Below are 27,689 nucleotides of genomic sequence, written 5' to 3' on the forward strand. Positions count from 1 at the left end.
TTGGTGCTGCTGTTCTTCCTTCTCCAGTAGCTATTAGACATCTACCAAAACTACTTGGCATTTATGTTAGTTTTTTTTTTTTGCGGTACGCGGGCCTCTCACTGTTGTGGCCTCTCGCGTTGCGGAGCACAGGCTCTGGATGCGCAGGCTCAGCGGCCATGGCTTACGGGCCCAGCCGCTCCATGGCACGTGGGATCATCCCGGACCAGGGCACGAACCCGTGCCCCCTGCATCGACAGGCAGACTCTCAACCACTGCGCCACCAGGGAAGCCCATTTCTTTTTTTTTTTTTTAATAAATTTTATTTATTTATTTATTTATTTTTGGCCACGTTGGGTCTTCGTTGCTCTGCTCCGGCTTTCTCTAGTTGTGGTGAGCGGGGTCTACTCTTCATTGCGGTGTGTGGGCTTCTCATTGCGGTGGCTTCTCTTGTTGCGGAGCACGGGCTCCAGGCGTGCGGGCTTCAGTAGTTGTGGCTCGTGGGCTCTAGAGTGCAGGCTCAGTAGTTGTGGCACATGGGCTTAGTTGCTCCGTAGCATGTGGGATCTTCCCGGACCAGGGCTCGAACCTGTGTCCCCTGCATTGGCAGGTGGATTCTTAACCACCGTGCCACCAGGGAAGCCCAAGTCATTTATTTTTAATTGTCCCCTTATTAGTAAATGTACATTAAATATCTGTAGGAGGAAGAATATGAGTGGCTAATTCCATTAAAACTGATTAGTTTCATTAGATGCTAGATCTTGAATGTTATCTTTCTATATCAGTCTATAATATTTTCTTCTTAGTGTACTTAAATTAACTCTCATATTCATGAAAATCTTGAAGCCATTTCTGTTTTAAATGTAAGATTAAATTATGAAGGATATAGCAGAAGAAACTTAGGTTATAAGCTTTTTAAGGAAAAAACTCTTCTTCACCTATATTAAAAGGTACATGTGGAGCAGATTTGGTAGTTCTTATCATAATTGCATTACTGCAGGTTTCAGATTCTCTCAGTTATAAATTAGATTGTTTCCCTATAATTATTCTCTGTTGTCCAAGTAATTTATCTGGTATGCTGATGAGTAGCAAAAAAGCCCATTTCTTTAAGACTAAAATGTTTGCTTGTGTTTGTTGCAGGAAAACCTCACAGCACTGGTAGCTCTGAACGGATTCAGCTCTCAGGAATGTATAATGTCCGTAAAGGCAAAATGCAGTTGCCAGTGAACCGATGGACCAGACGCCAAGTTATCCTGTGTGGGACCTGCCTAATAGTATCATCTGTGAAAGACAGCTTGACCGGAAAGATGCATGTTCTGCCACTAATTGGTGGGAAGGTAAGTTTAAAACAAACCAAATACTAACAGATTTCCCAGTGTCATTAAGAAGCTTACTTTGAGTCATTGCTGTAATGTAGATTTTTTTTTTTTTAAAGAATTTCAATTAAAAAAATCTATTTATGTATTTATTTATTTTGGCTGTGCTAGGTCTTAATTGCAGCATGCAGGATCTTCATTGCGGCACGTGGGATCTTTTAGTTGCGGCATGGGGGCTGTTAGTTGTGGCATGCATGCGGTATCTAGTTCCCTGACCAGGGATTGAACCCAGGCCCCCTGCATTGGGAGTGTGGAGTCTTACTCACTGGACCACCAGGGAAGTCCCAGGGGTAGATGGTTTTTGACTCATCATTCCTGTTGTGCCTCCACCAGTGGACATTTTTGGTTGGTGGAGTTTTGGAAAATAACAATGCCATTGGTTATGGCATAACAAAGCCCTGGTTATGTTCACTTCTTAGTACATGCACCTTAACTATGTGACTGAAAATAGAGCAACTAGAATTTCACTGTTATATTTCAGACTGTAGGTGATAAATTATTATTTATGAGAAGATGTCTTTTGATATTGTGAGTATGTATTTTATAGTATAGTACAGTGATCCCCAAGTCCATGACCTTAGGATCATTCAGGCGTGCTTATCAAAGGTTAGACTCTCTAGCAGGAATCTGTGATCCCGCTTTGCCTTACCTCTCTGTTTATTTGTGTTTAGTGACCAGTGGGGTTAGTACTTTTAGTTTATCACTATAGCTAGTCATGAATTTTGAACCTGAAATGCTACTCATTTCAGAGAAAACCTGTGATACAACTGATAGATATTTCCAACATACTGGCTGCTTTTCTTTGGGCATGTTAACTACTTTATTCCTATCATTTATAAAATATCAACAGAAAGAACAACATTGCTTAGGAAGGTATTACATTCTTTTCTTTGCCAGATTTATTTATAAACTCCAAGCACTGGTAGGGGTATCATTACCATAATTATATGTCAGTATTTCCTGATTTTTAAATGATATGATAATCTGTTAATAAAGGTAAAGGTAAATTTGGATGAAGAAATGGGTTTTTGGAAATCAGGGGCATATTAAAAATTTTTTTCTTGATCGTTACTTGATCATTTAAAAAAATAGATTTGGCTAGTCTGTGAGGTGTGTTTAGGTCTATTTCATTCACCCATTTTGAAACCATGGCTTCTTAACTTCTGTCTGAGCATTGAAGCATTAGTGATAGTTTATTACTGAAGATCTTGTCCTTTGGATGGATCTGAAAACTTAGTCATCATTATTACTTCCATAACTCATCATTAAAAATGCATATTTAATGTTTGATGCCCTGATAGGTCAACAATCTGTTTCTTTCTTCTCTGGTGTTAGGCATTTGCATAGGCAAATTTAATATAACTATTATTAAATATCCTCTGTGGGGAAGCCACTTTGCTTGGCGTCCCAGAAATACCAAGATGGGTAAGTCACCATCTCTGCCTTCGAATAGCTTATAATTACTATCTGGAAACGAAGGATGGACACAACAATATCTGCTCTACGAGAGGTGCAAAAAAGTAGGGTGGAAGATAAGTGGAAGAGATTACATTTTGTGGGGGGGAATCGGGATTTTGTGATGAAGGAGGTAGCAATTATGATAGAACTTGAAGGGTGAAAAATCTCTTGACATATAAAGGACATGGTCAGAAAGATTATTGTGCTCAGAGAAGCAGAGGCAGGGAAGCAGTGGAATGTTCAGGTAAGGTGAGAGAAGATCCAGTTATAATTAGCATTTTTATTCAGAGCTAGAGACTTGTTCTGTTTCCCAGGCCTATTACTGGATGTACTTCTACCATTGAGTGAATAGAAAGTTAACAGCTTCTTTTTCTCACAGACAAAGCTTGTAAAACCTGTTTTGTGTTACACCTTTAAAAATAATTGAGTATGTTGAAAAATTATATTAACCACGTTAGGAAAAAATAATTCACTCTTTGCAATGTGAGTTTTCATTAATGTTTGTCTTTCCTTTTCTCATTCTGTTCTGTTGTTAAAGGAAAATCAGAGAGTAAATGGAAGAGGTTTTTTTGTTTTTGTTTTCTAATTTATATAAAAGAGCTAGAAATGAGGTGTGAGATAGATGCTATAATTGCTGTGATAATCAATTTTGACACACTACTTGAGCATCATCATTAGTTTATGTTTTCAAATATAGAATTCAAATATGAAGTTAAAGCTCTATTAAATTGTTGAAAGACATTTGTTTAATAAGTTTTTATTCATGTACAATTATTATATTTAATTTCTTCTTTAAAATTGAACATAAATTTTTAGATAACTTATTTACATTAATACTTTATGTAATATTTGTTAAGCTATGAGGCATAATAAGCTGAGTAACTGTTAACTTACTACTCAATTTAGGAAGTACAGCAGCATCAATACCAGTGTCTCTACCTGAGTTCTCTTTGCATCTGTCCCATTGCCTCCTCCTACCCCAGAGGAATCCACTGTCCTAGAATATGTATTCATCATTTGCTTACTTTTTTGAAATAACTTTTATCATATAACTATGTTTTGCTTGTTTTGATCTTGATAAAAATGATATCATCCTGTTTGTGGTTTTCTGTGATTGAATTTTTTCACTCAATATTATGTTTCATAATAAGATTCCATATTACTTGCTATATATGGTTTTCATTTCTGTATAATGTTCCACTCTGTAAATGTTCCAAATTTCTAAAATATCTGAAGTAATTTTCTTGTTGATTGACATTTGGGTTGCTTCTAGTTTTCTGTTATAAATAGTGCTCTTGAGATAGTCTTATTTTGATATGCCTCCTGGTTTACAAGTAGTTTTTCTAGAGCAGCATTTCTTAACTCTTGTCGCTGTGCCTGAAGGGGACATTTGGTAATATGTGCAAGTGTTTTGATTGTCAAATGATTGGGTAGTCAGTTGATGTAAGCTAAGTTATGCTGTGGTAACAAAACCCCCAGATCTCAGTGACTTATCATAACAGTTATTTCTCACTCACACTATTTGTCCAGTGTGGGTGGGTGGAGATTTCTTTTCTCAAGTAATTATGTACGAACCCAGCCTGATGGGGGTCCTTCTCTCTTATAATATTTGTAACACGTGGCTTCCTTTGCTGCTTAGGCAGGAGAAGAGGTAACTGGAGGGTCATTAGCTGGCTCTTGTATATCTGGTTGTAGAAGTGACACATGTCACTTCTGCTCATGGCTCATTGGCCAGAACTAGTCACATGACTCCATCTTAATTGCAAAGGTTCTGGGAAAAGTAGATAGTGTGTTTGGTTAATACTAGTATCTTTTGCTGCAAGGGGACACTATTGGCATCTACAGGGCAGGGGCTCAGAGAGTAAAATGTCATGCAAAAATATTAGACAGTCCTGCATAATGTACACAAGGAACTATTCAATCCAAAGTTCCTATAATGACCTCCTTGAGAAATATTGCTCTTAAGAGTGCAGTCACTGGGCTATAGGACATATATGCACATTTACTTTTACAAGATGATATCCAATTGTTTTCCAAGGTTGTTGCATCATATCATGCTCATATCAGTACACATTTCTCTACATCTTTGCCAAACTTTATTGAGGTATAATTGATATACAACATACTGTACATTTTGATAACAATTTGATAACTGTATTATACTTCCATGAGTACAATTTGACAGATAGTCCCCTTGTGCTCCTTTGTACTGTTCTGTCCCTACTTTTCTGCTCACTCCTACCCATTCCCAAAAAACACTGCCTGATTTCTGTCAATATGGATTAGTTTAAATAGCATTTTTATAAAGTTATATTTTCTCTTTGGTGTATAGAAATGTGGTTGATTTTTTAAGTGTTAATCTTATATCCAGCCACCTTGCTAAATTTTCTTATTTATTCTAATGTCTCTAGATTCTTTGGAGTTTGCTATGTAGCTAATCATCTCATATTCAAATAATGGCAATTTTCTTTCTTCCTCAATACATTTCTTTGTCTTATTGCAATGGCCAGGACTCTAGTACAGTATTGAACAGAAAAAGTAAGGTAAGAGAGTGAGATCTCATCATTAACATTGAAGTTTACCTTACATAAATATCCTTTGTTGGCTTAAGTGACTTCTTTGTGTTCTTAGTTTGCTTAGAGTTTTTATCATGAATGATGAATGGGTGGAGAATGTCATCAAATGCTTTTTCTGCAACTGTAGTGGTGATCATACGGTTTTCTTCTTTAATCTGTTAATGTGATTAATGACTTTATAGTTCCAATAACGTTAAACCATCTTTCCTGAGGTAAATCCAACTTTTGTTCTTGGTATATTTTTTTCTGTATTGCTGGATTCTGATGCAACATTTTGTTCAAGATAAGTGTTCATGACTAAGGTTGGCCTGTAATTTTCCTTTCTCTTACTGTTCTGATCTGTTTTTGGTTATACTGGCCTCATAGAATAGGCTGGGGTCTTTTTCTCTTTTCTCGTTTGGTGGATGAGTTTGCACAAGTTTTCAATGATCTATTTCTTGGAACTTTGATAAAACTCACCTACAAAACCATATGAGCCTGATATTTTCTTGGTAATTAAAAAAGTATTCATTTTCTTAAATGGTAATAAGACTATTTAGGCCTGTTTTTTTTCCCTTGATTTAGTGTTGGTAAAATAAATTTTTCTAAAAATTTGCCACAGAATTATTTATAATAATCTCTTTTTAATCCCTGCTTAATCTGTTTTGTCTCCCTTTTCATTATTAATATTTATGTCTTCAATTGATATCATTGATCAATATCAATTGATATTCAATTTTGTTAGCCTTTTCAAAGAATTGCTGTTTTGCTTTGTTAATGTTCTCTATTGTATATTTGGTTTTCATTTCTTTCTTTTTTTTAAATTTCTTTTTTAATTTTTTGATTTTTTGGCTGCGTTGGGTCTTCGTTGCTGCTCACGGGCTTTCTCTAGCTGTGGCGAGTGGGGGCTACTCTTCATTGTGGTGCGCGGGCTTCTTATTGCGGTGGCTTCTCTTGTTGCGGAGCACAGGCTCTAGGGTGCGCGGGCTTCAGCAGTTGTGGCTCGCAGGCTCAGCAGTTGTGGCACGTGGGCTCAGTAGTTGTGGCTAGCCGGCTCTAGAGTGCAGGCTCAGTAGTCGTGGTGCACGGCTTAGTTGCTCCGTGGCATGTGGGATCTTCCCAGACCAGGGCTCGAACCTGTGTGCCCTGCATTGGCAGGCAGATTCTTAACCACTGCACCACCAGGGAAGTCCCAGTTTTCATTTCGTTAACTTCTGCTTTTCATTATCACCTTCATTCTGCTTTGAGTTCACTTCGTTTTTGTTTTTGATATTTTTTCCCTAAGTTCTTGAGATACATGCCAATTAAATTAATTTTCTGCCTTCTTTTCTAATATGAGTATTTAAAATTATAAATTTCCCTCTGTGTACCTGCTTTTGTTACATTCCATAAATTTCAGTACGTAGTACTTTTAATGGTTTAGTGCTAAGAATTTCTGTGTTTTGATTACAGATTCTTTTTTTTACCTGTGAGTTGTTTAGAAGTGTATTAACTTTCTAAATGTAGATTTTTAGTTGATTTATTATTGATTTTTAACTTGATTTTATTTTGGTCCCAGAATGTAGTCTGTGTGATCTTTCTGAAGTTTTTTACACTTTCTCTGTGACTTGGTTTGTGGTCATTTTTGTAAATGAAATATAGGTTCTGTAAGTTAAACATAAGAGTTTGTGTAATATCATGTTACTTTATTGTTTGGACTTTTTCTCCTTATGAAGAATTTATTGGGAGTGGAAACTTGATTTGACTGTATCGCTGCATTATTGGGACTTGAAATTTCTCAATTTCACAATAAGCTAAAAGAAAAAAAACTTATTTAACATGCTTGAAGACCTCTTTTAATAAAAAGTTGTAATTCAGAGTAATACAAAAGTCCCCTAAGTAAAAATTCACCTGCAGTAAAAATTCTTAAGTAAAATCTTCAGTAAAAGTCCTCCTTAAGAGGAAGTAAGAACCTAAGCACCCTATTGTGAGGGTATAGAAGGATAAAAAAGGGAGTCAGTTACAATTTTAAACAGGAAGAAGAGAATTTCACTGTTGTGGGGAAATCTATTGAAGGTGATAGTCCCCTTTTTGGTTTCCTTGTGATTCAGATTGGTTGGTCAGACTTAGGAACTTAACATGCTTTAAGTAGTAAGAGGCACACATAAAGAGTTAGATGCAAAGCTGTGCAGGCTCACTGGTCTAAGGGACAGTTAATGAGCTTGGTAAATGTCCTGCTTTCTGACTTGTGTTTGTCACTCTTTGTTTTTATAGGTAGAAGAAGTGAAAAAACACCAGCACTGTTTAGCATTTAGCTCCTCTGGACCCCAAAGCCAGACTTACTACATTTGTTTTGATACATTCACAGAGTATTTAAGGTGGCTTCGACAAGTCTCCAAGGTAAGCATTTAACCAGGAACTTTGTTCAGCTTCTGGCTGGCTAAAGAGTTGCTTCTGCTTTACAAAATATAGTTATACACTCTTTTTTTTTTTTTTTTTCAGATACTGCCAGTAGTTAGCAATTTTCAGTCTTTTTAAAAGCACATTTTGGTGAAAAGTAGCTTTTTAAAAATTGTGTTTTATTTGCCCGTTTTGTTTATACTTAAAAAAGAATTCAGTGGGTAGACTGTCATTATTATCTTAACGTTGTAGAGAAGGAACATGAGGTTGAGAATATTTAAGGGACTGGCCCAGGGTAGGACAACTACAAAACCACAAAATACCCAGAGAATTGTTACGACAAATTTCCCCTTTTCCTCTGACCATTTTTTCTTATAAGCAGTCTAATCTTGTACCATCTCCCTTTCACCTTTTCAATTTCTGCCTTTTGAATGGTTTGATTTCTTTTTTCGTCTTAATTATTTTTACCATTTTATAGTCCTCTGTTTAAATAAGATTACCATGACCCATGAAACAAAATACCTCTGTGTGTGTATGTGTGTGTGTGTGTGTACTGGAACCCACAATAAACTGATAAATAAGATAAAGAAATGCTGGTATTTCAGGTGCTGTGTGTGAGAATGTTTTTATATCACATTTGTATAATTATGTACAGTGGGTTAGATTGCAGTACTTTGTGCCTTGGTTTTGGGTGTGTTTATGAAATGATGAAACCTCCCTAGGGGGCAGAAGCATTACAGTGGAATTTGCTTTCATATTTTTGAATTTATAATCCAGTTTGTTATTCAAGTTCACTGTGATTCAGACTGCTGCATGATGTAATTATTTGTCAAGTGAATGAATAGGGAATAACTTTGTAGAAGAGTTAAGAGAAAATTAGAGAATAATGTCTAGAAAGTCTTTTTGACATACTGGGCGCATTTGAATTATCAGGGGGAGAAAACTGTGTTCTCTGATGATACAATATACTTGGGAACATTAGTTTCTCCTTTTAGAAAGAAGCAATGGACAGAGTTTAGGTTGATAGGACTTTGAATATTCTCCCAACCTAGTAGGCAAATGGAGGTTCTAAACGTACAGGACAGCACCCCTACTAGAGAAAATGGGAAAGATGACACTTCTCCTTCAGACTTGCATGTAGAATTAATGTGATATTAGAGGCAACTAGTATATCTGTCTAGTTGTTTTAAAATTACTCTGGTTGTTGCAAATGTGAGGAGACAAATATTATATAATATCGTGCTTTTAACATTAAGTGGTTGTATGGGTTCAAAACAATAAGTCAATGGCCCATACTCTATTCAGAATAAAATGCCAAACTATGGTCAAACTGCAGTTTAAATTTCTTTCTATATGGAGGTGTTGATTTTTTAAATAAACTTTTTTTTCGAAGTAATCTTCTATTTACAGAAAAGTTGCAAGGACAGTATAGAGAGTTTCTGTATACTCCTCACTTGGTTTCCCAGGCATCTAATATTACCATGATACATTTGTCAAAACTAAGAAACCAACATCAGTACGTTACTCTGAAATTATTTGGATTTCACTAGTTTTTCCATTGATGTTATTTTTCTGTTCCAAAATCTAATCCAGGGCACCAGAGTGCACTTGGTTGTCATTTCTCCTTTGTCTCCCCTGATCTCTGACAGTTTTTCAGTCTTTCTGTGTTTTTCATGACCTTGACAGTTTTGGGGATGTAGTGGTCAGGTATTTTATAGAATGTCCTATATGGAGATGTTTTGACCTTTTATATCAAATGCAGTGTAATAGCTGCTTTACATTCTTTTTCGAACAAGTCAGAGGTATAAATTCTTAAACAAACATGGATAAGGATGTAAATAGAAGTTTATGTAAATTATCAAGCTTACCAATGACAGATTGCTTTGATTGAAACAATAATAACAGAAAGATTAATAGGTATTGAATTTAATAGTCTTGTATATTAAACATCCACACAATTGATAAATCACTGTTCTAAAGCCAGCAAGCATTTATTAAGCACCTTCTGTATGTCAGGTATGTATTTTATGCACTAGGATACAGCAAAGGACAAGTCCAGTTTCCCTCTCTGGGTAGGGCTTATACTGGAGAGACAAACCATAAATAAGTAAACAGAAAAGGAAGAAAATATCAGTTAATCATCATGCTATAATACAAAGTGATATGACAGAGAAGGATGGGAGAGGAATAACTCTGAGGAGGGGACATTTAAACTGATACTTCAATGAACAAAATATCTGATTATTTGAAGATCTGGTGGGGGTAGCTTTGCAGGTAGTGGGAGAAGGGAGTGAGAGAGCCCTAAGACTGGAAGGAGGGATGGTGAAGGTCAGAGAAGACAAGGGTCTTCTGTTATAGAAGAGGATGAAAAGTCCGGATTTTGTCATTGGCATAATGGCAAGCCATTAAAGAGTTTTCTTCCAGAAGGTTCCCTGATCTCACATCACATTGGCTGTTGTGTAGAGAATGGATTGTGGAGGGCAAGAATAGAAGCGGGGGGGCCTGACCGTCAAGAGGCTCTTGTGGTGTATTTTAGGCAAGAGGTGAAGGTGGAAATGGAGAGAAGTGAACAGATGTGTTTTGGAGATCAAGTGACAGGTTTACTGATAAATTACATAAAGAGCATGAGGAAAAGGGAAACATAAAAAATGGCTTCTAGGTTCTTTGAATTGCTGTGTAGATTGTAGCCTCAGTCAGAAACCATAGCACGAACTAGACTCCATATTTGCGCCTTGAAAACTAGCAAAATACAGTTCTTCACTTCAAAGAGCTTCTGTTCCTAGGGAGACAGCAGAGAGGTGGAGTGCAAGAGGAAGATTATTAAATACCTCTTAAATAAGGTGTGAAAAATGTTCATTTCTAACTTGTGGCAGGTGATTGTAAATGTCAAGTGTTAGCTTGGTTAGTACTCTTCCCTGTTGCTGGTTGGTTAATGTGCCATTTCGATGGTCTAATAGGGTGGTGTCTCTGTAATGAGGCTGTCACTCCGATTATCCAAACCTTGAACTGGTTCAGACATCAGACCTCTCAGTAGGAGGGGGTGGGGGGGAGAACTGTGACACAGGAGCACATGATGGTGGCAGAATGAGGAACAGGAATGTTGGTGTGAGTTTCCCTTTTCCCTCATTATTGTGTGGCTGTTAGGAACCATCTGATGGGTACGTGCTGAAATGTAATGTAGCTACACACATGTACATACACAAGACTGCAGCTTACATGTCACACTCCCAGGAGGGAGGGGGGACTTTGAGTTAGTTACCTTAGATTACTAGTATTAAGTACTCAACTGGTAGTTAACTGATACTAACTAGGACGAACTTGAATCAGAACCTTAACCTCCTCTCCCTTCAGAATGGCTCTGAATGTTTGGGGAGGCCAAATGGTGTAGGAGTAAAGAGTTTGAGTCTCAACTAAGGAGACCTGGGTTCTAACATTTACTGGCCATGTGACTGTATCTAAGTTTATAAATTTTAAGCCTTTTCATTTGATAAAGGAAATAATAATAGCACTTACCTCTTAGTGCTTATATGAAATATGCGTGTCATGGACTTACACTGGCACATAGTAAGTGTGTGTGTGTATGTATGACTGACTAAATAAATACATAAATAAAAAAATAATTTTATGACCATCACTCCTGCCATCATCACTGACTGGCTGGACAATATATATATTTTTTAATATTTTCTGTTTTTATGTTTATTTTAAGCATAAGACACACATATGCTTAGTTTTTCTGAACAAGGAACATTCTGCTGCTCTTAACCAGGACAGCAGCCTTTTGGGGTAAAGTAATTAAGCATGGCAGACATTGGGGAGAAAGAAGATTTCTTCCTGAAAAGTCAGGGGTAGGGAATAGAGGGCAAATATTTTAATAAATGCAGATTTTAGATACAGTGTCTTCCTTTTCGTCAACCCTAAAAACCAGATACACATTTCAAAAAATTTTAGAAGTTGCTCTACTTAGTGAATTAAAGGGGAAATGAGTTATAAGGGTCTGATTAAAGAGGTTAGGTATTATAGGAGGAATAGGTGCGAGAACTCCCTGTTTGGGTATGAAACCCATATAAAATATGGCCACACTCTTTAAACTTTGTATGTTGAGGAAAATCCTATGATAGTGTCTTTTCCTTTAACCCCACATCATGGGAGGGTAGGTTGGGGCTGCTGGAAAGAGGATTAGAACTCGGTCCCTTTGGGATAATGTGTATATGGGAAGCGTGGAGTGGCACCGGCTGACCATCACAGGCCACTTCTGCTTCTGGCTTCTCCTTTCCATTCTGTTCTTCCTTATATGTAGGTCTTAGGAAGGTATACAGTTTAGTCACACTCAGGGTTACTATGGAAACAGTTTCTTTTTCTTTTCTTCTTATTGAGGAACAAAACATTCACAGAATGGATTGTCCATATCCTGATGTTTAAATGAGGATTCACTTTAATAACTATCTGAAAGAAAGACAAACCAACAACAGGAAGAAATATCTGAGTTTCTGATTCTTAATGACCATCCTCACCCCAGGGTGGGAAGACAAAAAGAAGCAAATTCCAATGATTTTTGAATTAAAATGAATTAGATAATTAATTTAAAATAAAAATTCTTTATTTTCAGTTTATGCTTCTGGATCTTAGCTGCAAGAAAAATGTTATTCTTTGTTCCAGTTTTTTTAGTTGACTTTGTGAACATATATAAAAGGTTATTAATTAGCCGTGTTCTACCAAGATAGGCTCTTATATACTTATTATTTTTTAAACTTAATCTTAGCCCTTAGTATTGCTTGCCAAAATAACACCCGAGGCTGTCCCTTTAGAGTTTTTAATTTGGGGCGGGTGTTAGTGGTAGTTACTGTGGAAGAAATGGCTCCTTTGGGAGGATTACAATGTTGATTTTAAAGTCATCCCTGAAATATTAATGCACGGCACTCTTTAAAAATTCAGCAAACATCCTGTTGTATGCTGTGTAGAAAGGACTCTGCTAGCTCAACGTGGGTACCTGTCCAGCGTGTCTTCAAAGTGGTTGGTGGGGCAGTGATGCGAGGGGGAGGGTAGTAGTTGAGGGAAGAACAGGAATTGCAGAAGCGCTCCAGTACTTCTGTAAAGTACGAGTGACTTTACAGAAATGCTGCCCCGGCTGTCCCTCTCTGTGGCCCACTTTTTGGAGTACATTGGTTTTAGACATGTTGATTGATCCTGTGGATTCTCTTCAAAGTTAGTCTTCATGTGAATCTATAGCCTAAGTCGTACATATTTTAAATTTAAAGTCTTAGTCACTTCTGGGACACTGTATTGTCCCACATTAAAATCTGTTTCTTGATTTCAAGGAAGCTTGAAAGGGGATTTAGATCATTGATTTGGTGTTGTGCATGAATGTGGGGTTTTTTGTTTGTTTTTGTTGTTTTTTTTCCATGTGAAAGGCATTTATTTCTTATTAGTTAATTAATTAAAGTATGCATGAATGTGTTTTTAACTTTTCATTATAGAAAATGTCAAATATTTAGAAGTAGAGATAATACACACATACCTATTACTCAGCTTCCCCAATTCTTAGCTTGTGGCCAGTTGTGTTATATGAATATGTTGTATGACCCAGTGGTATAAGTTGACGCCTCATAAGGCCACTTAGTTTGTCCACATATCTCTTTCCTTGTTGATCAGTGGTTAACAGGCTGGCAGTTGCCAGCCATGGTGGCTATCACAGTGCTTATCTCTCTGGCTATCTTTCTTTTAGTATTAATCGTAGTATTTTAATTCTAAGCCATCTTTTTTTTTTTTTTTAATGAAAAAAAGTCACCACGTTGAAGTTGTGGTTGCTGTGATATTTTGGTTCACCCTTAACATGCATAGTGTAGGCAAGTCAGGGCAACATCTCATGCTGAATTAAAGTTCACGTGAAATGATGAGTAAACATCACCCTTTAAATAAGAATAAGATATATGGTGAATCACAGTTGAACTTTCGCTTTCATGTGCTTAAAAAGAGTGTTTTATTGTCCAGATTTTACTCAAAGAATACTTCACTAATCACAGAGTCAAATCAGTCTGGTGGAATAGGATTGTTTCCAGCATATAAATTTGTGTCATTTGATGTAGTTGCAAGAAACCCTTTAAGATCACTTAGTCATCTTTTGCACATATTTACACGTATTTTGTCTCTTAATTTGAAGTGTAATTTAGGGAGTGTTCTGCTTTTTGTCAGCATGGTTGGTCACTTGTCTTTTAGGGATTTTGCTGTTGCTGGTTACATTGGGGTTATAAGGGTAAGAAGCTGTGATCTCAATCCTGTTCTGCTAAGGAGTCCAGGGCTTAAAGGGGCTTTATTTTTGGAAACCCTCCCTTCACATTTTATACCCATTCTTTAGATAAAGAATCAAGGGCCGTTTGACCATGACAATCTAGCAAGTCTATGGCAGAATCTGAAGTAGAATTGAGGGTCTGAGTGACATGGATTTTAGTTTATAAAATGTCACCCCAATCCCTAGAGAATTGCTCTTGTACCAATTCTGTAGTGAAGATATGAGAAAAGTTTGGAAATTCAGTGTATGAAATATTTAGGTACAGGAAGCTTCAAGGAGGTAATGAGCAAGCTGAGTTTGAAGGATGAATAGGAGTTCACAACAAAGACAAGGGGAAAGAGCATTTCAAGGAGAGAGAAAATATCTACAGAGGTACAACTGTGTAAAATGTAAATGTGTAGTCATATCGCAGATGTCTGAGCAACGTCAGAAAGGAAAAAATGGAAGCTAAAATTAAAGGGACTGCCAAGGACTTCCCTGGTGGCGCAGTGGTTAAGAATCCGCCTGCCAGTGCAGGGGACATGGGTTCGATCCCTGGTCCGGGAAGAGCCCACATGCCGCGGAGCAGCTAAGCCTGTGCGTCATAACTACTGAGCCTGTGCTCGAGAGCTTGTGAGCCACAACTACTGAGCCCATGCACCGCAGCTACTGAAGCCTGTGTGCCTAGAGCCCATGCTCCGCAACAAGAGAAGCCACCACAATGAGAAGCCTGTGCACGGCAACGAAGAGTAGGTCCCACTCGCCGCAACTAGAGAAAGCCCACGCACAGCAACGAAGACCCAACACAGCCATAAAAAAAAAAAAAAATCTTAAAAAAAAAAAAAGGACTGCCCATCTGGATAGTTTCCTGTTCATTCCATTTTATTTTCTTGGGAAAATTTGACTATGTTACCAAACATCATAATTAACTTTCCAGCATAATTACACAAAAATTCATATTGTGGAATCTTTCCTTATTATACATATAAATAGTTTATGAAATTAGGGAATTTAGAAATTCTGCTTTGAATTTAAACTGAAGATAAAGTATTTTGGATTACATTAAATTTTGTTTTTCTAATACATAATACTGTGATTTAGTGAAAATATTAAAATGCTCTCTTTGCAATTATAATTATGCTTCATCTTATTTCCACATTGCTAATCCCTTCTTTTTTTTTTCTATAGTAACTATTGGTTTTGAAATCCTAGTGAATATATTCCTAAAGAAGGGGTTTCTCCTTCATTCTAAGTCATTTCCATTTAAAATTATTTAAATTTATTTTCTTTAGAGTTTTTCAGTCCACTTTTATACAAATGAAAAAGATAGCTAGTTTGCTTACTGTATCCTGACAGAAGCAGCATGCTTTGTGAAGTTCTGACTTGTGTACTTTACATGTTAAACTCATCCCATGTGTCTCCATCTTCCCTTCTTGTGTCTTCCCACCCTCCCTCCCCTGTTCTGTCAACAGCTCTGTTGTTGGGGGTGGGCAGAAGGTAGTGAAGGGTGAATGAGAGAACATTTATTCCACCTTTTCTCTGTGCTAGGCATTCTTCTAGGCTCCACTTCTAGCGTCAGGACTTCAGCAAATGGAAGAAATGAGTTCCTCCTGTATTTTATCTGTATGTTGTTATCTTTAGTAAAATACATTTTAGATTTTAAGGGAGGAACATACAGCTGTGTTTTTTTGTTTGTTTGTTTTGTTTTAATAAATTTATTTATTTATTTACTTTTGGGTGCACTGGGTCTTCGTTGCTATGCACGGGCTATCTTTAGTTGTGGCAATCCGGGACTACTCTTCATTGCGGTGCGCGGGCTTCTCTTGTTGCGGAGCACGGGCTCTAGGCACGCGGGCCTCAGTAGTTGTGGTGCATGGGCTCAGAAGTCGTGGCTCGGGGGCGGTAGAGTGCAGGCTCAGTAGTTGTGGCGTACGGGCTCAGTTGCTCCACGGCATATGGGGTCCTCCCAGACCAGGGCTCGAACCCATATTCCCTGCATTGGCAGGTGGACTGCTAACCACTGTGCCACCAGGGAAGTCCCTACAGCTGTGTTTTAAAGTTATAGCATGTTATTTTAAGATTGGGAAAGGCCCTTGTAAAGTAGTCGCCCAAAAGGTAATATTAGTTTTCTGGAACAATTGCCTTAACAATTACTTGTCATTTTCTTTAAAAGTGTTCGTTAACCTTAAAGTCTAGTCATCATCAAGTGGCTCTTAGTTGAGAGAATTAGAATTTAAGATTTGAGAAGGACCTTGTGGACTCCCAGACTTACCTCCCGCCTAGAAAAGGTCTACAGCCTTTCAGATACCTATAGTGTCTGACAAGACAGCTCTTCCTTAGAAGTGAGCTGAAGTCTCTATCCCTATGCCTTTGACTCACTGACCCTAGTTTTGCTCTCTGGTTTAACAAAAGGTAATCGTACTCACTCTCCTATTTGATAACCTCTAACTGGAAGTTTCTATGATTTCCATGCCCTCCCCCACCTCTTAGCAATCTACTTTTAGGAGAAACATGTCTGGTAATTCCCACAATTTCGTCATCACTTGGTTTCCAGATCCCTTCTCTTGCTTTTTCCTTTGGGTGCTCTGCAGTTTCTTGACATACCTGCATATACTATCTGATGAGCACAGAGTATGTGACCATGGTTTTCCTTGCTTTAGACATTATGTCCAAAGTGAATTATTCATTCATGAGGTCAACATCAAAATAAAAAGACTCTCTGCTTTTCCCCCCAAATTGTTAATAGATATATTTTGTTAATAATATAATCATTTAGCCAACTGAATTGATGCAGTAGTGACAACAAATAGTGATAACTAACATTTTGGTAACTTTTTTCTGTGTGCCAAGCGCTATTCTAGATGCTTTATAGTATCCCTGTGAGGTCGGTGCCCATAACATTGTGTGAGGTCGGGCTTTACAACAAAAGGAAATAACCTTTGAGGAGATATTATCATCTCCATTTTGCAGATGAGGGAACTGAGATGTAAAGTATCCAGCACGGCTTTATGCAGGGAGTTCCTCTTCCTTGCTTTTTCTTTAATTGTACTTCCAATGTTTTACAGTGGCCCGAAGGGGCAAAACAAAACAAGATTCAAATAATAACTGAGGGCTTCCCTGGTGGCGCAGTGGTTGAGAGTCCGCCTGCCGATGCAGGGGACACGGGTTCGTGCCCCGGTCCGGGAAGATCCCACATGCCGCGGAGCGGCTGGGCCCGTGAGCCATGGCCGCTGAGCCTGCGCGTCCGGAGCCTGTGCTCCACAACGGGAGAGGCCACAACAGTGAGAGGCCCGCGTACCGCAAAAAAAAAAAAATAATAATAATAATAATAATAACTGAGATTTACTGAAAATGTCAAAGAGAAGTACTTCAAATACACAGTTGTCAGTAGAATCCAGGCAGCTCAGTATTAGAATAAAAGGTGATTTACCAGGCAGTGTATTGACTGGGGTGTGCTGCTAAGGACACTTGAGCATAGCCACTGATCACTGATCTTCTTAAATGATGACCAAGACGTATTTAGGAAATCTGAGATGCCTTCTGAGTCACCCAAAGCAAATTAAATTGGTTTCAGTGTTGAGGGGACTACTGTTGTCTGACTTCAAAAACTGGTCAAGTATTGCTATATCAGGAACTTAGCATATATGATTAACCAGATCTCTACATCTGGTCGTCTTATATTTTGAAGTTAAATCATTTTAATCTGAGTGTTTAGACTAATGTAAAAATACATAGTATCTTATGAGTTTAGTTTCCGTGATATATTTACTTGCCTTGCAAGACCCCAATATTTGTAACCCAGAGTATTGGATTATCTGCAACTGCTCTGAACAGTTAAATTCTTCTACTCACTGGTCTGATTTATTTTATAAAGTAAGGAATACTGGAATAATTGAAAAAATATCAGTGAACTCTCTATGTTAAACATACCAGACCTTGTATGTTAGACTGGTACTTAACCAGTGAGGTGTATGTGTCATTTGTATTTTAAATGGAAAACAAGTAGCCTGTTTCTAAGAGAGCATCATATAAGTGTGCATTTATGTTACTTCTTTTAATAGAAAATTAGAATGTAAGTTTTTTGTGGTTAGCAATCTTTTCCCTTCTCCTTTGCCGAGGAGATGCTCCCTTTGGGGGCTGCCGTGATGGAGCTCAGAGACACTCTCAGGTGGTCATATTCTAAAGAGCTTGTTTACACATATTTTGCTAATAAGGAAATGAGGAAGGAACTCTGAGTTCAGATTTGATCTCCACCCAAGCCAAGCTCTATTTTTCTGTTCTTACTGAGAAACACAATGGGCTTTGTGTGTGTGGAAGGAAGATAACTGTTAGAGGGACGCGGTTAGTGATTCTGGAGGCCGCGGGTACCATCTTCTCCAAGCCTCTCACACTCAGAGAGGGTGAGGTGCCAGGTGTGCGTTTCTAGTTTAGGCTGTACCACGAGCTCACGGGGCACATCCTGCAGCTCTGCCTGCTCCTGATGGTGGGGTGCCAGTCTCTGCAATGGTGCCAGGGAATACCCGCCCATCTTGGCACGTGAGGGGACCGTCAGTGCTGGAACGGCCTGGGGAGCTCTGGGGTTTGTGTTCTCTGCTCTGTGTGTCCCTACCACACCACTGCATGTGCATTTTGGAATTATACTTGTTAGATGTCTGTGCCTTCAAGGGACCCATTTTTTGAAGACGAAATGTGCATCTCTCCAATATCAAGTCCAGTGTCTGTTTCATAAAGGCAAATGGTAGATCCATGTTGAAAGGTGCACTCATCCCCTCCACTCACCTGCAAAGAGAAGTCGGGACGCCTAGGAGGAACTCTTACTCTAAATTTCTCAATATTGTTTTTCTTTATTGTTACAGTCTGGTGCTTTTACAGTGAGTCGTGTGTTTTATTTATTTGTTTGCTTATATGTCAATCAGTCATCTATCTAACGCTTCTCTTTTCTTTCTTGCTCTCTTTTTCTGTCTCTCTTCCCCGCCCCCCAACCCCAACCCCCGCCTTCCTTCTTTCCTTTTCCAGCCTGCAGCTTTCTCCATACTCTTTTTTTTTTTTTTTTTTTTTTGCGGTACGCGGGCTTTTCCCTGTTGTGGCCTCTCCCGTTGTGGAGCACAGTCTCCTGACGCGCAGGCTCAGCGGCCGTGGCTCACGGGCCCAGCCGCTTGGCGGCATGTGGGATCTTCCCGGACCGGGGCACGAACCCGTGTCCCCTGCCTGCATCGGCAGGTGGACTCTCAACCACTGTGCCACCAGAGAAGCCCTCTCCATACTCTTTTATTCTTTGGTCCCTTAACGATGTTTTAACTGGTACCTTATAGTTTTAGTAAGCCTAATCTTAAAATCGTAGTCCCCTCCCTTCCCTGAGTAATTTGCCCTCAGAGAGTTCCATCTCTTATTTTTGTCTGTCAATGATAGACTCTCCACGTCTTCTTGTTTGTCTTCATTGATTTGGTTACATCTGGTGGTTTGGAATGGTGTGTAAATCTGTGTATTTTATTTCTTGGGTTTAAAATTTTTTCATATCATTTACTCATTTAAGGCAAAGAAATGATAAAATACCAGAATTCCACGTAGAATTTACTAAGTCCCAAATTGGCAGTTTGATATGCCCCTATTCGGACATGACTAATGTATATATTGTAATTAATTTTATAGGAAGGTTTTCTACTTCTGCTGTTAAACAGATTGTATAAAATGTTAATTAGTACAGGATCGAGAAATGAGATGTCATTGTGAAAATGTCTGCAGTCAGGTTAAGGCATTTCCTATATTTGTAGAATTTTTTTAAAGAAATGATTGCATGTTTTGGAGCAGTGACAGCTTAAAGTTTATTAAAATTGGAAATTTTTTGTTTGATATTATTATAAAACTTTATTGATGAGGATGAAATTGAAAATAAGTCATTAGAGTGCTTAGCTAAGAAAGATGAATAAACTCTATTCTAAATTTATATTCTCCAACTTCATGTCTTCCCAAAGCATTTTTGGGGGATGAGAATTAAAACTAAGTCAGTTGAGGTTAAGAATTTTTTACAGAAGCTTGGTAAACTCCCCAGAGACTATCCCTGTAGCCAGGGCATAGTTTCCCAAACCACTAAAGGCTAGGCCAGAGCAATTAATGACTCATAATGCCAGTTTACAGCAGTATTTTACTTTGCACAAGCGGAATTATTTGTGCTATTTCAGCTGCTTTGACCAAGCCTTTCAGAATCATTTTGTTCAATTTTGAGCATGCTTTGCACATAATAAGGATAAATACCACTTCACTAAAGTATAGTGGGGACAAAAAAATCACGTGAATGTTATTCTGAACTTTCCATTGCTTATAAAAGAAGATTGTGCACTAAGTGAACATCAGGAATAATGTGAGTAATACAGAGTGCAGTCCTGTTGCAAGGGAAGATGATAATTTTGAAAGCACGGAGGGGATAGGTTAGGGCTAGGATAGATACATTGGTTTAGAAATGCAACCCAGCTAGACTCAGAGCAGAGATACTTGATACAAGTGTGCTAACGGTTGGTAAAGAAACGACTCAGGAAAGTGTCAAGCTGAGTAGGATGTTAGACCTGTGTAGAAGCCCAGTAGGTAATCTGGAAAGTTTGTTGTTCACATTATCATTTTTATGGTTACTCTGCAATGGTCTTTGGGGGAAATATTTTGAGGACCCAATGAGCTTTTGGTTCATATGTGTTCACAAGTCATTTGGAAAAGAAGACAACGTGAGCCAGTGGTTGGGATTCATATTCATTTTAATGTATCTCCGAAAGTATAGCCGTTTATGGGGGAAAAAAATCCCATTTGATTTACTAACTCTAAATTATTAGCCTTAAAATTTTTTGTTGTTGTTAATATAAACTAGCACTGATTTCCCAAGCCATGGTTACTTAACTGATCTTCTAAAACTTGAATGCATTCATGTGCAGTTCATTGATTGGTCTGTGAGGGATGACATCAAATCGTCTTTGCTCTGGGCTGAGGGTTATGTTAGGATTTGATTGTGGCAGTTAGAGGAGCCTCCCTTTGGGTAGGACTTGAACTGTGTTGGGGCCCTGACTCCATGGCATATGCTGTCATTCAGACTCTGCTGCTGCTTTCACTGTGTGACCTTGGGCACACCCTTTAACCTTCATCTTTGAGATGGGGATAAGTCCTTACTATGCTGAGTTATTGTGAAGATTAAACTTAACATTACATCTAAAGAAGAGTGCCCCTTAAATGTTAGCTGCTATTATCATTGTTATTACTATTAGGAAAAAAAAAAAGCTAGAATAATAAAAGGCTACTTGCTCTGAGGTGTATACAGGTGGCTTTCTCTTTTTTTAAATTTCTTATCTTGAGGAGGATGTTAGTTTTAACAGGTGCTATATAGGTGGGTCACAGCCTCTTTGGGTAGCCCTTTTGGTAGTTTTTTCATTTGGGAGTCCCGCAAAACCTCTTTGTGGTGGTGTCCTTACGTGCCCAGGCTGATCTGGGGGAAAGCGTTTAAATCTCCCCTTTGTTTCAGGGCGTGGGACTGGGCAGAGGTGCAGCTAGTGGTAGTAGCTCTTGTGGTCGCCTTGGCTGCTCACCGCCCCACTGCCATCACGGCTTGTCTAATTTCTGTTCTCGCTGTCCCTGTTCCCCATTCTGCTGCGACTCCCACAGACCACGTTTGCTTGCTGTAGCTTTGTCACTGTGCTTTCCTCCCCCTTGTTTCCAGCAGGAACAGCTTGCGGTCCAGAATGAGGAAAGAAATCAAATACGACTTGACATTTAATCATTATCTTGTAGCTGTCCAAAGAGAGTATTCAGTATGATGCTTCAGCTGAAGTGGAATGTGTCCTCTACAGAGTAGTCCCCACATGGAGGAATACACCAGATGGGTCAGATGCAAACTGGTGAGAAAGGAAGGGTTGTAAAGTATCCCCTGTCATTCTTCCAGCCAGTACTTCCTGAGGGTCGTCCTAAGTGCTGAGCACAGGGCACATTGTGAACAAAATAGGCCCAAATCCTTTCTTTATAAGCTTACAGTCAGAGACAGAAACTCTTCTGGAACCTTTCCACGACGGCCCATTTTGCTCACATGAAAAACCAGAACCTTTTTTTTTTTTTTTAATTTATTGTATTTATTTTTGGCTGCGTTGGGTCTTCGTTGCTGCGCCTGGGCTTTCTCTAGTTGCGGCGAGTGGAGGCTACTCTGTGTTGCAGTGCGTGGGCTTCTCATTGCGGTGGCTTCTCTTGTTGCGGAGCATGGGCTCTAGGCGCGCGGGCTTCAGTAGTTGTGGCACACGGGCTCAGTAGTTGTGGCTCGCAGGCTCTAGAGCGCAGGCTCAGTAGTTGTGGCTCACAGGCTTATTAGTTGCTCCGCGGCATGTGGGATCTTCCCGGACCAGGGCTGGAACCCATGTACCCTGCATTGGCAGGCGGATTCTTAACCACTGCGCCACCAGCAAAACCCAAAAAGCCAGAGTCTTTACAATAACCTAAAAGGCGGTGCAAGGTCTGCTCCCCCCCCCCAACCCCCTTACCTTTCTGACCTCATCACAGGTCACTCTCCCCTGTTTTAACTGGTCTTCATGCTGTTCTTAGAACAGACCAGACACACTCCTTTTTTAGGGCCTTTACACTGGCTACTTCCTCTGCCTGGAGTGTTCTTCTAGATAAATGCTTTCAGCTAACTTCCTCATGTCCTTCAGGTCTAAATGCCACCTTTTAGGTGAGGCCTATCCTGACCAACCTATATAAATTACAACCTACAACCTTCCCAACAATCCTGACCCCTTTTTCCTTGCTCTGTTTTTTCCATAGTAGTTACCAATTTTTAACATATAATATACTTATTTGTGAGATAAGTTTAATGAGGGCAGGGATCTTCTTATTGTTTACTGAAGCATACTGAGTGCTTACCTAGGTCAGTAATAGGCATATAGTTGGTATTCAATAAACATGTTGAATGAATGAAAATGAAAAGTACTATGGAAAAGAATTAAGAAGGGTGTACTAGTTTCCTATGGCTGTTGTTAAAAATTACCAAAACTTTGATGGCTTAAGACAACAGAAATTTATTCTCTCACAGTTCTGGAGGCCAGAAGTTCAAAATCAAGGTGTCGGCAGGACTGTGCTCCTTTTGAAGGCTCTAGGGAAGAATCTATTCCTTGCCTCTTCCAACTTCTGGTGGCTCTAAGCGTTTTTTAGCTTGTGGCCCACATCAGTCTCTGCCTCTTTGGTCACATTGCCTTCTCTTCTCTCTCAAAATTCCCTCTGCCTGTCTTATGAAGATGCATGTAATTGTATTTAGGGCCCTTCCAGATAATCTAGGATAAGCACCTCCTCTCAAGATCCTTAATCACATCTTTTGTCATGTAAGATAATATCCACTCTTTTGCCACGTAAACTAATATTCACAGATTCTGGGAATTAGTACGTGAACATACCTTTTGGGGGGCCACCATTCAGCCCACTACAAGGGATTGGGATCCTTACAGGGGGAAGAGTCATCTCTGATGCACCACGTAGTATAACACAAGGATACGAGGAAAGCCAGGAGACGGCAATCATCCATGTCACCCCTTTTTACTGAAATCTTCATTGAGATTACATTATTTTTTTCCAATTAAACACACACACACAGAAGAGCACAAAGAATAATATTACAACTTCCACGCACTGGTCTTGGCCTACCCAGTTGTTAACATACTGACATAGTTCCTCCATATCTTCCATTCTTTTCTTTTTCTTCCATTCTTATTATAAGTAAATCACATCACAGCTAAATTCCGAATCCCCTATGCTCCCACTCCTGTTTCCATTTCCCACCCTGCTCATCTAGAGGCCGTCACTGTCATCGATTTGGCACACGCCCAATGCATAGTGTGTAGCTTTACTGCACATATAACCATTCATATGTAATATACGGAGTTGTTGTGTGTGTTTATCTTAAAAATGGTTTTCATACATGGCATTATAGTGTATGTAATATTCTGCAGCTGGCTTTTTTTCTTTTAATCAATCCAGGTTGACACATACAAATCTAGTTCAGTCATTTTTTTTGCGGTACGCAGGCCTCTCACTGTTGTGGTCTCTCCCGTTGCGGAGCACAGGCTCTGGACGCACAGGCTCAGCGGCCATGGCTCACGGGCCCAGCCGCTCCACGGCATGTGGGATCTTCCCGGACCGGGGCACGAACCCGTGTCCCCTGCATCGGCAGGCAGACTCTCAACCACTGCGCCACCAGGGAAGCCCTAGTTCAGTCATTTTAACTGCAGCTCTAAGTGGCAGGTTCTCTCTCTCTCCTGGCTTTAGAATGTATATCCCAGAGAAGGCCTTTGATTAGCCTAGCCTGGGTCACATGCCAGTACCCGTTGGATCAATTTGTGGGTTCAGCACTGGGGGGCTTTGATTGCTCGAGTTGGGAGTACATGCCTGCTGCTGTAGCCATAGGGTCAGCCTACGCTGCCACTCTCGTCAGAATCACATGCATTTGAAGGATTGTTATAGAAAGAAGTGGAAAAGGATTTGGGGCCGACAGAAACACAGATTGCCACTTGAGTTTCAGCCCTGAGCTTGGACATCAGGTCCTCTGGGAAGCCTTCCCTGACTCCTTAGATTGTGCTCTGTGCCCTTGCACTTAGTATATTGTCAAGTAGTATGTTAATTCACCTCTCCTTGAGGTGCGCTCCTTTAGGGCGGACTGTGTCTGTCTTGTTTCACTCCTGTACCTCAGGAAATGGAAGGTCTGACACACCATTCCCTCCTCACCACATATTTTTGCCTGAATGATTCCACCGAGTATAACTTACAACCTCACTTCCCGTGAATGGGTTCCTGCCAGGGAATCTTGTGTGGCTGTGACATGTTTGCACCTACCTTTCTGCCCATTAAATTCTGGCTTTTTTTCACATCATTTGGTTTGTGTGGGTGACTTGGCCTGTTTTGGATTTTCTTTTTCTTATTTAATAGTGAAAATTCAAGGAAAGATGAAATTGCTAAAATGCAAACTCAGGCTTCCTTTGTAAAATCTTTAGAGTTGAGCCCTGCCAGGCCTTTTTCATCCCACTGTCCTCTCAGCTTTCATGTGTGCACAGCAATTTCTTTCTAACCTCAGACATGCCATCAGCAGAATGTGTTTTATGCAAAGTTACTTCTGAATATCTTCTTTAGCATCAGGAGAATGTGGATTCCAATGGGTATAAGATGTATTTGGAAGTAGTCGTAGCAATCATAAATGGTCGTAGCAGTCACAAATTATTGAGTGCTTTTTCTGACCAGGCATGTAGATGGAGGTGTCATCTTTATGCCTGTTATACAGGTGAGAAAATGGGAGCTTGGAGAGCTCACTGATGCACTCAAGTTCTCTCAGCTCCTGCGTGGTAGAGCCGGGATGCGAATCCACACACTGACACCAGAGCCACACTCCTAAGGACCATGTTCTGCTGCTTTTTATAATCATGAAAGAGTAAAGCTGGGGTTTGATATGTAAAATAGATAGCTAGTGGGAAGCAGCTGCATGGCACAGGGAGATCAGCTTTGTGACCACCTAGAGGGGTGGGATAGGGAGGGAGGGAGACGCAAGAGGGAGGAGATACGGGGATACGTGTATATGTATAGCTGATTCACTTTGTTATACAGAAGAAACTAACACACCACTGTAAAGCAATTATACTCCAAAAAAGCTGTTTAAAAAAAAAAAAAAGCTGGTCAGCTGGGGTTTGGTAATAGAAAAGGACATCGAACAGATCACAAATAAGGAATGGAGTTTTTGCCATAAAGCTTCGATAAAGATAAAGAGCACGAGGAGGAATCAACCCAGATCTTGGAACAATAACCCCACAGCCTCTGTGAGGGAAGAAGGAGCCAAGGTGTGTGTACGTGGGCCTAAAGCCATGTGCCGCGGCATAAACTGGCGCCACAGTCCCTGGAACGTGGGAGAGAGAACACACGCTGCCCAATGCTTTTTCTGCTTCCAGCATGCCCTGTAGCCCTGGGACTCTGGCTGTCATAGGAGCCATTTAACCGGGAAAACTTTGAATATGTGGATAAACATTTAGACATAAAACAAATTCCACTTAGAATACCTATGTGAAGCAAAATGGAAACTGTGGGAGAGGCAACGCGAGAAGTTCACAGCAGGCAAGCAGTGGAATCTGATTATTTGCTACCACTATTATTAAAGATATGTACAAGGCCACTGATCCTGCGTTTCTTTGTGCTGTTTTAAATCAGTATATACAAGGGCTTTCGTAGGTTCTGTGTAGATCTCAGTGTCTATCTCCCAACCTTGTATTTACTCTAAAGTCTTGTATTATTTAGCTCTGAATTCTCTTACCATGAATGTTTTCAGGAACATAACCCCTACAGTTGGAGGAGATTACTGATATCACTAAACTTGATAGGATAATCTGTGCTCTTTGTAATCTGTCTCCTATACTAGGTTACTGTAAGTACCTTCCCCGGAGGGACACTGTTTCCTGCCTTTGTAATACTTTGCTCAGTTCTGTCTAAGTAAATACTCTTGGTTTATATTTGAATAATGGTGCTAATTGCATAGCGGGTCTGTGTTCCCAAATGGGGTTATCTTGTTTCTGTCCGTGGAAAACAGTTATAGGATAAAGGATGGTATGAAAATTGAGTTGTGTTTTCATCCCTTTCTAGGTTGCATCACAGCGTATTAGCTCAGTGGACCTCTCATGTTGTAGCCTGGAGCATCTGCCTGCCAACCTCTTCTACAGCCAAGACCTCACTCATCTCAATTTAAAACAAAACTTCCTAAGGCAGAGTCCCAGTCTACCAACTGCAAGGGGGCTCAATGAACTGCAAAGGTGAGCATGCAGAAGTGGGTAAGATAATTAGGAAGGGGAGGGGGTGTCAGCTTCTGGTTGTTTCTTGAATATTCTGACTAAAAAGCTACAGTTAATAACCTTTCTCTTTCAGAGGGCAGGGTAATAGGACTTTAGTAGTGGAGACATTTTCAGTTCTCATTCTGAAATATTTTTCAAGGTCTCTGCCTTTGAAATGAATGATTTATGATAGTCATTACCTGGATAGATTTGTATAAGAAGAACGCTTCTCTTTAAATCACTTGTATTTCTTAACCTGTCTACAGATGGGTCTGTGAAAAGTTGATATTTGCTGTGTTACCTCTGAACTATAGGGGTTTGGTCAGATTAATTACTTCTTTCAAAATTTACAAAAGGTCAGTTTTTTCCATGAAAAGATATTTCCTTAGAAATTTAAGAACGAAAGTTTAAATTCATTAATACCACATCATCTGGGTGATTACTGTATAGGTTTCAAGAGTCGCATGTGAAATGCAAAGGGTCTGCTCCTCTAGTTACAGGGAAGGGACTTTATTTGCATTTATCTGAAACAGATTTAAGAATTTACCATATTCATTTCGTTTTCTTTTTTGGAGCAATGATCAATCTTGATTCTGTGGTAAATGAAACCTCTGATATATATTTGTTGCAAATATGTGAGACTGTAACTACAGAAGGATATAACTTTTAAATAAATAATGGATAGCTCATTTGTTCTTAAATGATTGATAATCATCAGAGATTAAACTATGGAAATTAACCATTATGATTATGTGTTTATGTTTTTTTAACATCCAGAAAGAATAATCCAATAAGTATTTATATAAAGTTTGTGCAGACATGTAGAATAAAGGAAGAGTATTTTAATTTTCTTTTCAGATGATTG

General features: G+C 39.3%; 1 protein-coding gene across 1 annotated transcript in view; it reads left to right on the top strand.

The window, feature by feature from the left end:
- PHLPP1 (PH domain and leucine rich repeat protein phosphatase 1) overlaps positions 1 to 27,689 on the top strand; it is a 213,337-nt gene that overhangs the window by 106,952 nt on the left and 78,696 nt on the right. Inside the window, exons 2-4 of the mRNA XM_030868118.2 lie at positions 1,120 to 1,316; positions 7,622 to 7,747; positions 26,640 to 26,806. Coding sequence (XP_030723978.2) covers positions 1,120 to 1,316; positions 7,622 to 7,747; positions 26,640 to 26,806 — 490 coding nt within the window. The remainder of the gene's footprint in view (positions 1 to 1,119; positions 1,317 to 7,621; positions 7,748 to 26,639; positions 26,807 to 27,689) is intronic.

This window comes from Globicephala melas, chromosome 13 (assembly GCF_963455315.2).
Source record: "Globicephala melas chromosome 13, mGloMel1.2, whole genome shotgun sequence".
In the NCBI taxonomy this organism is placed as follows: domain Eukaryota; kingdom Metazoa; phylum Chordata; class Mammalia; order Artiodactyla; family Delphinidae; genus Globicephala; species Globicephala melas.